Genomic DNA, 12904 nt, shown 5'->3' with positions numbered 1-12904 from the left:
CCCAAGTGAAGCCAATGGGGGGTGGGGGTGGAAGGAAGGCACAGGACGAAGCTCAGGACACCTGGGCTCTGGTTCCTGGCCTGGGCGGTGGTGGCACACGCCTTCAATCCCAGCCTCAGGAGACAGAGCCAGGTGGATCTCTGTGAGTTCGAGGCTAGCCTGGGCTACAGAGCAAGATTCGGGACAGGCACCAAAACTACACAGAGAAATCCTGTCTTGAAAAAAAAAAAGAAAAGAAAAGAAAAAAAAGAAAGTTTATACAGAAGCCATCCTTACATTAGGAAGAAGAAGAAAAGAAAAAAAAAAGCTAAGGAACCACAGAAAATGATGAGCCTAGAAGAAAGAGATACTGGCTAGGCGGTGGTGGCGCACACCTTTAATCCCAGCACTCAGGAGGCAGAGGCAAGCAGATCTCTGTGAGTTCGAGGCCAGCCTGGTCTACAGAGTGAGTTCCAGGATAGCCAGGACTGCACAGAGAAACGCTGTCTCAAAAAGAAAGAAGAGATTGCAAGCTACTGCCACTTTGGCTCATGTGGAGTGTGCCCTCATGCCCACAGCCACACTGGCTTCTGCCTCTCTTCCTGCACTGGCTCACTCTCCTGCTACCCTCCACATTGAGGGGCAGGAGAAAAATCTCTGCTCTCTTCCCGAAAGCTTTCAGAAGCAATTTCCCATTTCAGCCAAGCGCGATCATACAAAATTTATATCCAACAGCATCAGCAGTTTCATTTACATCAATATTTCCTTTTTAATTTCAGCTTTTATCTGAATTCCAATAGCGCAAAGTATCTACTTTTGTTCTTTTAAAGACCAATGAAAAGAAGAAAATCAAAATCTGAATATAAAGCTTAGCCCCACTGTACAAGGTGTTTAGACATGTCTACAGAGACTATGGGTTGTACTTGGTACTGCCACACGCCTGTGCTTATCATCTCCAAATGCACATGAGCTAAGCATGTACGGATAAGGTTCGTATGAAAGTTCATGAGACTCGGATCTGACCCTTGACCCCTTCTCTCTTTCACGGTAGCAAACACTGAATCCAGAACCAGTCTTCATCGAGATCATTATGAAGCCTTCTCACCTTTGACTCAAGCAACAGAGACTCAGGTACAGTATCGCCTCTGAATGAGCACAGCCCTGGAGTCGAGACTTGTCCGGGGCTCTTGTCCTAACTTGCTGTGTGACCCTGAGTGAGACTCTTATCTCTTGGGGCTCATTTGTCTCATCAGTAAAATGAGCAGGTAAACTGTTACATCACCGCGTTCCTTTACTCTCAAGCTTGGGATTTGGAGTCTATTGTGTGGTTCTTTGTATGTGTGAAGAGGCAAAGCAGACTTTTCCCAGACTTCTGCAAAGTCAGAAAGGGAACATGAACGCAACCCGGGGAAGGTTCACATTTTCCTCCCAAGCGAGGAGAGAAAATGGCGATCACGTCTGTTGTTGTTTTTAAAGCACCGAGGATAGGATCTGGGGAGATCTCCGTCGGTAAAGAGATCTCTGTCGGTAAAGCACCTGCCGCGTGAGCATGAGGGTCTGAGTTCAGATCTCCAGACCCCACGTAAAGAGCCTGGCAGGCACAGTGTCTACATCTGTAATTGCAGCGCTGTGGGAGATGAGGCGGAGACTGCAGATCCCTGGAGCTCACTGGGCAGCCAGCCTAGCTGAATGACGAGCTCCAGGTTCAGTGAGAGACCCTTTCAACAAATAACACAGAGAACGATAAAGGAGACCCCTGGCCTCCATCCACATGCCAACACTTACATGCACACACCCATACACACGCAGCCATGCACACACACACACACACACACAGTCATGCACACACACACAGTCACGCGCACACACACACAGTCATGCACACACACACACACACACACACACACACACACCCATACATACACACACCCATGTACACACATATACACATACCCATGCACACACACCCATACATACACTCACAGCTAGGGTTATTGTGAAGAAGGAAGGCGCCGATTTGGGTGGCCTAGGAATATCTAATGTTTCAAGGAGACGTGCGCAGAAATAGTGATAAGTAGGCCTCCATCGGAAGCTCTGAGGGCGATGCTCTCTTCAGTGTCTCTCAAGAGAAAGAATTCCTAGAGCTGAATTCAGGGACTGGGAGACCTGAGGCTGCCCCGGCTGTCACTGCTCCAGGGGACTCAGGCCTCTCCTACAGCCTGAGGGGCAGGTTCTCCATCCCTCTCTTATCTTCAACTTCCTGAGGGGCCACCGGCCTTTCCTCTCTTCCCAGGCACTTGGTAGCAGTCAGGGCTGGAGTGGGTCTGTGTGCAAGTGTGTCTGAGCTGAGCGCTCACGGTTAGAAACGCCAGGCTTGAGTCAGGCCTCCATGGAAGTAAAGCACAGGTAAGTCACCTCTCTGCTACTGAGGAACCACAGAAAAAAAAAGTGTGTGTGTGTGTGTGTGTGTGTGTGTGTGTGTGTGTGTGTGTGTGTTTAATGCCTCCATTGAAGACACTCTTCACAGGGGATCCGAAGACCTTAAGTAATAACAGTTGCAATAATAGAACTGTGACTAGGAAAATACCATATATTTTGGTAATCCCACAGCTCCAAGGCCATGCAAACACCTCCAGTACTCCCAGCATGGTCCCAGCTCAGGCTGCCCTGTGGCTGGCTGTCCTGGAGGAGGCTGCTATCACCTGCAAAGAGTGGCCCAGCCGAGTCTAATTAACAACTAGACCAAATTCCGGAACTGTGCAGTCAGACTGAACACAGACTTCGGGTCTTAAGCTCCAACCCTGGCTCATCTGCAAGGTCTTGGCAAGTTCACCCACTCTTGAGAATGTCCTGGGCCTGCTTTGCAAAATGTGGGAGGGGTTCGCTTCTGAGCTACGCCGTTTGTTGGCGTCACCCTAGACCTCCTTCCTTAAGAAGGAGCCCCAGAAGAGAAGCCATGAGGAAAAGTCTAGGGAGCCCCACCAGTGCCCAAACCAAGAAAAATGGGGTGAATGGTGCAGAGGGGCTTCCTCCAGCCTCTCCCCCCCCCACCCCGACTTCTTGAGGCTAGCGGCCCCTTTATTAGGTTAATCACTGCCTCGGATTTTAACTACTTCCTCAACCCACTCCACATAAATGACTAATTTCATGTTTACTATAAAGCATCTGGGAAGGATTTAGAAACAAATTTCTACCCGGCAGAGTTCAGTGTCCTACCTTGAAGGGTCACGGGCCCAAGCCGTGGCTTCCCTGCCTCTACCAGGGCCTTTCTTGCTCTGAGGCACAAAGTTGGCTGGCAAGAGCAGCGGCGGTGACAGCGACAGAGCTCTTCTTCCTCCTCCTCCATCCATACCATAAGATCACACACACACACACACACACACACACCATATCTCACACACACACACTCACACCATATCACACACACACACCATATCTCACACACACACACTCACACCATATCACACACACACACCATATGTGTGTGTGTGTGTGTGTGTGTGTGTGTGTGTGTGTGTGTGTGTGTGTGTGTGTGTGTGTGTGTGTGTTTGTTTTTAAGACATGGTGCTAGCTGAGAACCCCAAAGGTGGATTCTTCTTCTGTGACCCTTGAGAAGTCACAGGTCTAGACCGGGAAGGCAATTCCTGAGTCTGAGTCCCCTGGGTCTGGAGGCTGCCTCGGGCGCCCCCTCCCGGCAACATTGAAAACCTCCGCTCTGAGTCTTCAGCCGCGGCCTCGCTAGGGCCAGGGCAGAAAGGGCGAGCGGATGCCTGCCTCCCTACACCATCTCCAGGGAGAGGTGCCCGCCTCCCCGCACCATCTCCAGGGAGAGGTGCCCGCCTCCCCGCACCATCTCCAGGAAGAGGCCCCAAGGCGCCCCTTCCTCACCTAGCCTGAGGTCCAGGGCCACAGCGCCAGGTGCATCGGTTCAGTGAGCGCCGCCGCAGCTGCCATCAGCAACTTCCTTGGAGTTCGAGGAGGGGGTTAAGTCAGAGAAAAACTACAAGGGGAGTGTGAAGATAAAAAGAGCCATGAAAAGAGAGAAGGGAGACGCGCAGACGTGTTTCAACTCCAAGCTCCCATTTCCCCCTTTCAAATGAACGGCCTCCCCACTGTGAGCAGAATCAAGTATTTATGAAGGCATTTTTTGCATATTAATAGCTGCGTAGGGATGGGGCCCTGCCAGCTCTTCAGTCCTAAAGGTATGGTGCCCCCTTTTTAATACAGGTCTTCCCAGCGCCTCGCAGAATTTGGTTTTCTCCTTCAGATTTATTTCCCCTTCTTGCCTGGTGGCTTCTCCTGAGGCCCTACAACTGATTAAGAGAAATTAGTTCCTGGGTTGTCTCCGGAGACCGGGTACTGCTCTTCCCTCCGTGGGTCGCTGACATCAATTGCTGGAGTGCCTTTTCTGTCCCCGGGGCCTCTGTGGAGAGGCTTGAGGTTGGGTGAGGTGACCGGCGCCTAAAAAGAATGTTAAAATTGTAAATTAAAGTTCCGGAAGGAGGTGTTCATACATCTGTGTAGTGAGAGAAGAAAAGTAAAACTAAAAAGAAAAAAAAAATTCCATCATTTCATTAACGTTGATAGATAGTGCTGTCTGTCCTCGGTGAGGGTTGCATTTCATTTTTAAAAGTTAGAAACACTGAGAGTTAGAAACATGTGCAAAAGACGTAATTCATATAAAAATAATAGTAACAGGCAAGTATGTGGGCTATAACCTAGTGGTAGTGTTTGCCTACCAGGGGCAAGGCCCTGGGTCTGATCCCGAAGCCCCCGCCCCACACACAGGCACACAGGTGGCTAGGGGTAGGAGATGCTGATTGAGGGCTAGCCTAGAATGCACATAGCCCTCTGTTTGATCCTGGGACCACATAAAACCAGGCATAGGAGCACATGCCTGCAATACCAGCGCTTTGGGAGTGAGAGGGTTCAGAAAGTCAAGATCACCCAGGACATAGCGAGTCTGAGCCAGGCCGAGACATGTGACTTTCCTAGAATCTGTGATTTCACACGAGGCAATAGTGAGGTTGGAGCAGACACTTGGCCAGGTGGGGCCAGCCTGGGCAATGCCGGCCACACCCCTGGCTTCCACTCACTAGATCCACTATTGTGACGGTCGAAACGTTTCCACACGCGTTACTGAATGTTCCCTGGGGAGCAACTGAACCCAGCTTTTTCTTCCTCTCTTTTTTATTCCTTTCTCTTTTCTTTTCTGTTGTTATTATTGTTTATTTTTGAGACAAGGGCTTACTATGTACCCCAGGCTGGCCATCCTCCTGCCTCACTGAGATTATGGGCATATGCCATCACACCTGCTGTCTTAGTTAGGGTTTCTGTTGCTATGAAGAGACACCATGACCATACAACTCTCATAAAGTGAGACATTTCATTGGGATGGCTGATTTACAGTTCAGAGGTTCCGTCCATTGTCATCTTGGTGAGACATGGCGGCAGGCAGGCAGACATGGTACTGGAGAAGTAACTAAGAGCCCTACATCTTGCAGGCAACAGGAAGTAGCTTGAGCATAGGAGATCTCAAAGCCCACGCCCACAGTGACACACTTCCTCCAACAAGACCACACCTACTCCAACAAGGCCACACCTCCTAATATTGCCAATCCCTTTGGGGGCCATTTCCTTTCAAAACATCACACCCACTTTAACTGAATATTTTGAAAGTGCAAATCAAGCCGGGCGGTGGTGGCGCATGCCTTGAATCCCAGCACTCGAGGGCAGAGGCAGGCGAATCTCTGTGAGTTCAAGGCCAGCCTGGTCTACAGAGAGAGATCCAGGACAGGCACCAAAACTACACAGAGGAACTCTGTCTTGAAAAACCAAAAAAAGTTCTGTTAAACTTGAAAGATGTCCCTTTTCCTTAGCTCATTCCTATTTCCACCTACCCTAACTAGTGTACGTTCAGGTGATCTTACTATAATATAAATTTGCATTTAATCTTACGTGGCTTAAGTTCATCATTTTTGGATTTCAAAGGGTAGCCTGTGATTCTGATTATGAGAGGATTTGGGGTGAATAAGCCTGTGTGTAGACCTTACCTGTTTCACAAGTGATGTCTGAAGTTCCTGTCAGCCTTCCTCCTTCCAGAAAATAAACCCATACGTGCACCTGTAGACACACTCTGTTTTGTACTATGTAGACGGATTTTTCTTTGGGCCACCAGCTCACACACAAAAAAAAAGATACAGAGACTTATTAATTATGAAAGCTTGGCCTATAGCTTAAACTTGTCCCACCAGCTCTTATAACTTAAATTAACCCATTTCTATTAATCTATGTTTTACCTCACGGCTTTTTACCTCTCTTCCATCTTGTACCTCCTGTTTCTTCTTGGTGTCCTCGGCATCTCTCATGCCTGGATTCATCTCCTCTCCTCTCTCTCTGCCCGGAAGTCCCGCCTATCCTCTCCTGCCTAGCTATTGGACATTCAGCTCTTTATTAAACCAACCAGAAGGCGCCTTGGCAAAGACACATCTTCACGGTTTGCAAAAAGGTTATTCCACAACAGTACAAAGGTTTAAAAATAAACTTTTTACTGGGGTCCAGCTAAGCATTACCATACCTTCTTCCAGTTAACTCTTTAGCTAAGCTTCCAAGCTTTAAAGGCAGACTTATCTTTCTTATGTCACCTAATTTATCTTAGAATTCTGGTGTCGAACATAACTCCCGACACATCAAAGCTAACTGGAAGAAACCGACAAACAAAATACTTCACTGGCATGAAAATGTTTGTGTTACAGAAAACTCCATCCGTAGAAATACATAACGCATAGGAAAAGCCCACAGGCCTAGGAGGGTGACTCTGTGTTTTACCTCCGTGATAACAGTAACCAAGCTGAGCTGACATTCTCCCTCACCTCCTGGTGGCCATTTTGGACCTGGTGTTTCTGCTCTCCGGAAGAGCTCTGGGTCACGTGCACATTCGGAGATGTCACTTGGCATTCTTCTTCGAGGTCCTTGTGAGGACGTGAGCTGAGTTCCAGCACTGACGCCAACGACGAACTTTCTGTGCTTCCCTCAAAGGGGAAGGGAACTGCTCTATGCTCCCTTTCCTGCAAATACTCTCTCCCTTCCCCCCTCCCTCTGCCCTCTCCCCCTCGTCCTCTCTCATTTTTATAAATATCTCTCTGGTTGTGGAACTTGATTCAAAGGATTTTGGAAGACTTAAGGCAAACTTCCCTTCTGGCCCAAATCTGTCCACTTCTAAACTCCCTAGACAATTCAGGACTATTTCCTAGAGGAATTTACTTTTTATTTCAAAACCAGAGTTTTACAAGTTGGATTTATGTGGCTATCATTATTTCAATAAGTCCGCATGTACTGATCTCTTGGCTGCTGGTGACACATAACATCTGCCTAGTTAAGGTCTCGCTCTTTTTTTTTGGTTTTTTTTTTTTTTGGTTTTTTGAGACAGGGTTTCTCTGTGTAGCTTTGGAGGCTTTCCTGGAACTCACTCTGTAGCCCAGGCTGGCCTCGAACTCACAGAGATCCGCCTGGCTCTGCCTCCCAATGCTGGGGTTAAAGGTGTGCGCCACCGCCTGGCCTGTTTTCTTTTCGTGATGGACAGTTTCAACCTTAGGTAAGAGTAAAGGGAATAATGCAGCAAACCTTCATGTTCCTACCCACAAATCTGAACGATCATCTCCCTGTTATCCGTACAGGGTCTTTCTGAATAGCAGGTAATAGCAGCTGGTTGTTTGGGGGTGCATGTGAAGGACTCAGGATTGTCTCCCTCAATCCATAACAGCTCTGTTGTGGGTACAGTTATGGTCTCCATTTTACACAGGAGGAAATGGATGTCAGGACCACCAGGGCCCCGTTCACACGTGACCTGCACCTCCAAAGAGGCCTAGCGGAAGACTGGGGATCCTATAAACCCACATTTAGATGCCACCTTCTTGCTTCCTGGCTCTGTGGCTTGAGGCAAGCTACTTAGCCTGAGACTCAGTTTCCTCCTGTGTGAGTAAGGGAAGGTATTTCCCCCGGGGGGTCCCGGCCAGGAGCTCGCACGATGCCAGGCCCAGGAAGGTTCTCGAAGGGCTGCAACCACTGCTGTTTTCTTTATTCCCCTCTTGTCTGCCTTGAAAGGCGTTATCAGACAGGGCCTGGAGCTGACATGGGGAAGAGGGAAGCAGAGGGTTGGGGGACAAGGAACACAAGAGGCTCCCCACCCCACAGCAAATGCTGCAAGAGAAAACGCAGAGGTTGGCGGGTGTGTGTGTGTGTGTGTGTGTGTGTGTGTGTGTGTGTGTGTGTGTGTGTAAGGAGCCGCTAATTCTTTTAGAGGAGAGGAGGCAGGAGAGCAAAGAGGAAGGACATTTTTGGTTGTCTTCCTCCAACGCTCTTCTGGCCCCCATTGCTGGGGCGGGTTCAACTTCACCGTCTTTCTGAATGATGGGGCTGATAAGCTTTTTTTTATGGCCCCATCTAGGAATCCAAGCACCGCAAGTAACTTGTCTTCTCTAGTGACTGATTTAAAATGACCCTTTCACAGTAGAATCCAGTTGAGGTTCCCTGGCTGTTGATTATCAGGCTGGAGAAGTCACATCAACAAAACAGAGTTGGGGGAATTAGGAGGAGCCCTGAATTAGGAGGAGCTTTGCAAGGGGGGGGGGGGGCGGGGAGGGAGCTGTTTTCATCCCCCACCCCACCCCCATCTTCCCACCCCCTGTCCAAGGCAGGTGTGCCCTCACCCAAGCCCAGGGAAGAGTCCACCTTAAGCCCAGCTAGACACCCCCTCATGGAAAACACTGGGCTCCGACCTCCCTAGGGGCAGAGCAGATTTCTCTTTTGGCTCAAAAGTTTTCTCCTCTAGCCCCAGCTAAGCTAGATAAACAAGGATTGTGTTGTGTCAACAAAGCTCTTAATTAGATTGAGGACAATATCAATTAGGACTCCTGGATAAGATTTACTTCCAGATAATAGGAGCCCCGAAGCTAACTTGTGCCCTGTGTTTCATTAATCAAAAATCTCCATGTGAACAAAGAAGTGAGCGCTTTTTTGTAGGTGGAGAAACTGAGGTACAGAAAGCCCGGTGACTTGGCAAAAATCACCAAATTAGCCCTCACAAGGAGGAAGACTAGAACAGCTGAGTTTCTTCTCTTAGACCAGGGCTTGGGGGCTAGAGGGCTAATTGATAAACACCAAGGAGCATGCCAACAGTTCTTACAGACTTACAGATAGGAAAAAGGAAAAGTCGGTGAAGGTCTTGAGGTATAGCTCAGTTGGTAGAGTGTGCATGAAAGCCTGGGTTCGATCCTTACCGCTGCCGGAACCCGCACCGTGGCACACACCTGTAATCCTGGCTCCGGAAACAGAGGATCAGTCCAAGGTCATCCTCTGCTATGAAGGGAAGTCAAAGACAGCCTGAGATACGTGAGACCCCCATCTCGAAAAAAGGGAGGGTGGAGGGAGAGTGAGGGAGACCAGAAGTCGTAACAGGAGGAGAATAAGGAACCCCTTTGAGGCCTAAAGTCACGCTGTCCCCACCATGCCTACTGGTAGACTCCTGAAATGATCCACTTGGCGACATGCAGTTGCAGACCCTTTGCCCCCTGGGAGGCTGGGTGGTTAAGAGCGTCCAGGTCAGCTGCTATCAACCTGTGGGTCATGACCCCTTTGGGGTCAAACAACCTTTTCACAGGGGTCACCTAAGGCCATCGGGAAACACAGATGTTTACATTACGATTCATAACAGTAGCAATATTACAGTTATGAAGTAACAACGAAAATAGTTTTATGGTTGGGGGGTTGGTCACCACACCACGAGGAACTGTATTAAAGGGTCGCAGCATTAGGAAAGTTGAGAACCACTGTTCCCAGGCCTTTGTGGCCTTCTATGCCCTAGAATGCGCCTTCTCCCCCAGGCAGGGGAGACCTGAACGGATAAAAGGCCTGAGAGGAGTTCAGGGGTGGCTGGGTGGGAGGCAGGTCCCTGGCCCTCACAGATCTCCCTTTTGGAGGAGCCAGGTCACCAGAGGCCAGTAGAGTTCCATGTGCAACCCAACCCCACCCCCCACCCCCCGTTCCCAGTAGTAAAATTCTACTGTATTTTAGTGTCCCAGACAAGAAGTAACAAGGCCCTAGATGGCAAAACTCAGGGAACGGGCTAGGCCCTCATCCGGAAGCTCCCATTTCCAGGATTTGGGGGGGGGGGGGGCAGCGGCGGGGGTTCAAATCCCAGCCCTCCTCCTCCTCTACACCTAGAGACTAAGTTTCTCATATCTCCCTTCCCCAGCAGGGTTCAAAGCTCCCAGGAGTAGGAGAGAAAGCCCATGGAGGGGGGTCTGGTGGTCAGGGCTCTTTCTTTTGTTTGCTCACAGGAGGGGACGGATGCCCTGTGTGCACAGAGGTTTGAGGCGACCCCTTAAAGGCCTTCACAGAGGTTTCAACAAAGGCATCCTCACTGAGCTGCTCCCCCCCCCCTTTCATTAAGATAATGGAGGGGTGTGTTCAAATCTTGGCTACCCGGGCTCTCTCTCCCTCCTCCGGTTCCCTTCCCCGCAGCTCAGCTTGCCCACAGGTTCCCAGGGACTTTTGGCAGCTGGCTCTCAGGCTGAGTGAGGCTGTGAGCTGTGTGGGAGGCGAGGCGGCCGGAGTGTTGCAGCCCTACTTAATGAGGGACAAGGAGCTCCTGCCGGAGCCATTAAGCGGCAGCTCCAGAGGTGGGGAACCCCAATTAGAAAGGAGTGGGAGACACCAGGAGGAGGCCCCGCGGGACGCCTACGGGACAGATCCTTGTCTGGGGTGCCTCTGTGGGACTCGTGGGTGGAGACGGAGCTGTTTGGGTTGGGAGTCTCATTTTAAAGTGAGATGTCCCAAGCTCTGTGTGTAGAGCAGCTCGTGACATCTCAAGGGAGGAGGAGAAATGACTAAGGGGCCGTTCTTGAGTCTATGGTTCAGATGCTACAATCCAAGAGCACCAAAGGCAATGATAAGCTATTTACCTGATGTTAATGGGCATCCCCTCTCAGCTTGGCTCATGGGTGGGTGTTCCCATGGATATTTGTATGCAGCCAACGGCTCCCTTCTGCTGATAGCTCCCCGGAATCGCATTATGTTTACAGCAAGATAATAATCCCGGATTTTCCATGGCTCGCTCTGTCAGAGTATAAGATTAGCTCTTGAATTCATTAGCAGTCCCTCTCCTTTTAAATGTCAGATAACTGTTTAAATGCCAAGCACTTACGCAAGGCCGTCTGTGCAACTCACATCGGCTTCACCAGATTAACTCGTTCGTCTCGAGTCTCTCATTCACTAGAGAGAGAGGCTGGCAGGTGTTTTCAGCAGCGCCTAAAAATAGTAAAATATTTACAGGGCGACGTGGGGAAGGGGGACCGGGTGCATTTCGGTATTCTCTGAAACAGGCCACCTTTCTTCCCATCAGTTCTAAATCATTCCCCCCCAAGTGTGCCCACGAGAAAACAAACACAGCCTCAGTCCTCCATTTCCTTCCAACCTCACCCCCACCCCTTTCCTTTCCGTCCAGTTAGCCCTGGGTGTTCTCCTCCTTTTCAAGACCTTGACCTTGATGCTGCTCTCTTAGCTCTGGATGCACCCCAGGGCTGCAAGGGTCAGTTTTGATTGCTCTTCCCTGCAGACACAAAGGAGAGCTCACAGGGTCAGGATGGGGCCTAGACAGCCGGAGCAGAGCGGGCCTCGAAACCAAGAACTCGACTTCCCTTTCAAAGCGCCGCCCCTGCCTGAGCTGGACCTCCAAAATAATCAGACCCCAGAGACACAGGCTTCACTGACTTCTAAAGACAGCTGTGGTCCGTGTGACTCTTTCCTGTCACTCAGTCTGGGCTCCGCGGTTACCTTAACCTCAGAGAGGTTCCCCCTGACTGCCCCAAGGCATATCACCAAATGTCCCCCATCAGTTGCCTGTCTATCGGTATGACAACATCTTCGCAGATGAGTCACCATATAAAACCACCTGCTGACCCATGCTGGCTTGGCTGGCACATCATTTAGCCACAATAAATACCTATTTAATGAACAGGCACGAACTACCTCATCGCAAGGCCGGTTTTTCTGCTTCTAACTCTTCTAACGTCTTTCTCCTCTTGCCGTCTCTCAGAATCCTCTCTATATGTTTGCTCATCTTTAATTCCACCTCCCAGGCCGTCTTTTATTGTCATCCATTGGCAGAAACACTTGAACATCATCATCATCATCACAGTACTGAGCCGTAAGGGGGTCTCTGAAAGCGTTCCATCAAGCTACAGCTGATGTCCCACTCTGAAATGGTAGGGAGCATTTGAGCAGAATGGTCAAGAGAACTCTTAGAAGAAAAGGCAAGTCAAGAGGTATGGAATTAAACAAGTCAAGGTGAACTCCTCGTAGGAGTTTGAAGTCATTCCAGCCATCTGACCTGGTCTCGGCCATGCCCTTGTCCTCTGGCCCAACACAAAATCTTGGTAGATAATGAAGAAATTTCGCTCAACTCATGTCTCCTGATTTCCATCATCTGTCCAGCGGTTCCTGAAGGCCTGAAGCTGGACAGCTTGAATCCCGTCAGGTCTCGAATCCTGTCAGGTTCTGGTTTGAACCAAAAGCTTTCATTGGAACTAGAAGAAAAAGGGAACTCTCTGCCTGAGAGGCTAAGCAAGTATATGGCTGGATGACCAAAAAAAAAGATATTTTCCCAGGAAAACCTTTATCTTTAGGCACGTTTCAAAACAAAGGAAATGGATGTGGTTGTTGGTTGGAATGATGATGGCCACTTGTGGGGACCCACCAACTGCTAATTCCTCATGAATGCTTACAAATAATATAAACGTTATGGGAGGGATGGTTTATGGCTGCCCAGAGAGGCGGACATCTGAGAGTTAGTCTCCTAGAAAATATGGAACTGATCAAATTCCCACCCAGGGTGATCTCACAGCACATTCATGTACGTGACCCCAGC

General features: G+C 49.6%; 1 protein-coding gene and 1 long non-coding RNA gene across 2 annotated transcripts in view; one reads left to right on the top strand and one right to left on the bottom strand.

The window, feature by feature from the left end:
- The window catches only part of Kiaa2012 (KIAA2012 ortholog), a 117893-nt gene that overhangs the window by 58974 nt on the left and 46015 nt on the right, over positions 1-12904 (top strand). Inside the window, exon 13 of the mRNA XM_076550341.1 lies at positions 1031-1110. Within this exon, the coding sequence (XP_076406456.1) occupies positions 1031-1110 (80 nt within the window). The remainder of the gene's footprint in view (positions 1-1030; positions 1111-12904) is intronic.
- LOC121822091 (uncharacterized) lies at positions 4093-8414 on the bottom strand. The gene is made up of 2 exons (XR_013044140.1): positions 6033-8414; positions 4093-4440 (listed from the first exon to the last, which is right to left on the bottom strand). It is a non-coding gene; the product is annotated as an uncharacterized LOC121822091 (long non-coding RNA).

The sequence above is a fragment of the Peromyscus maniculatus genome, chromosome 13 (genome assembly GCF_049852395.1).
Source record: "Peromyscus maniculatus bairdii isolate BWxNUB_F1_BW_parent chromosome 13, HU_Pman_BW_mat_3.1, whole genome shotgun sequence".
Lineage (NCBI taxonomy): Eukaryota > Metazoa > Chordata > Mammalia > Rodentia > Cricetidae > Peromyscus > Peromyscus maniculatus.
This window is presented reverse-complemented; position numbering and strand designations above follow the sequence as displayed.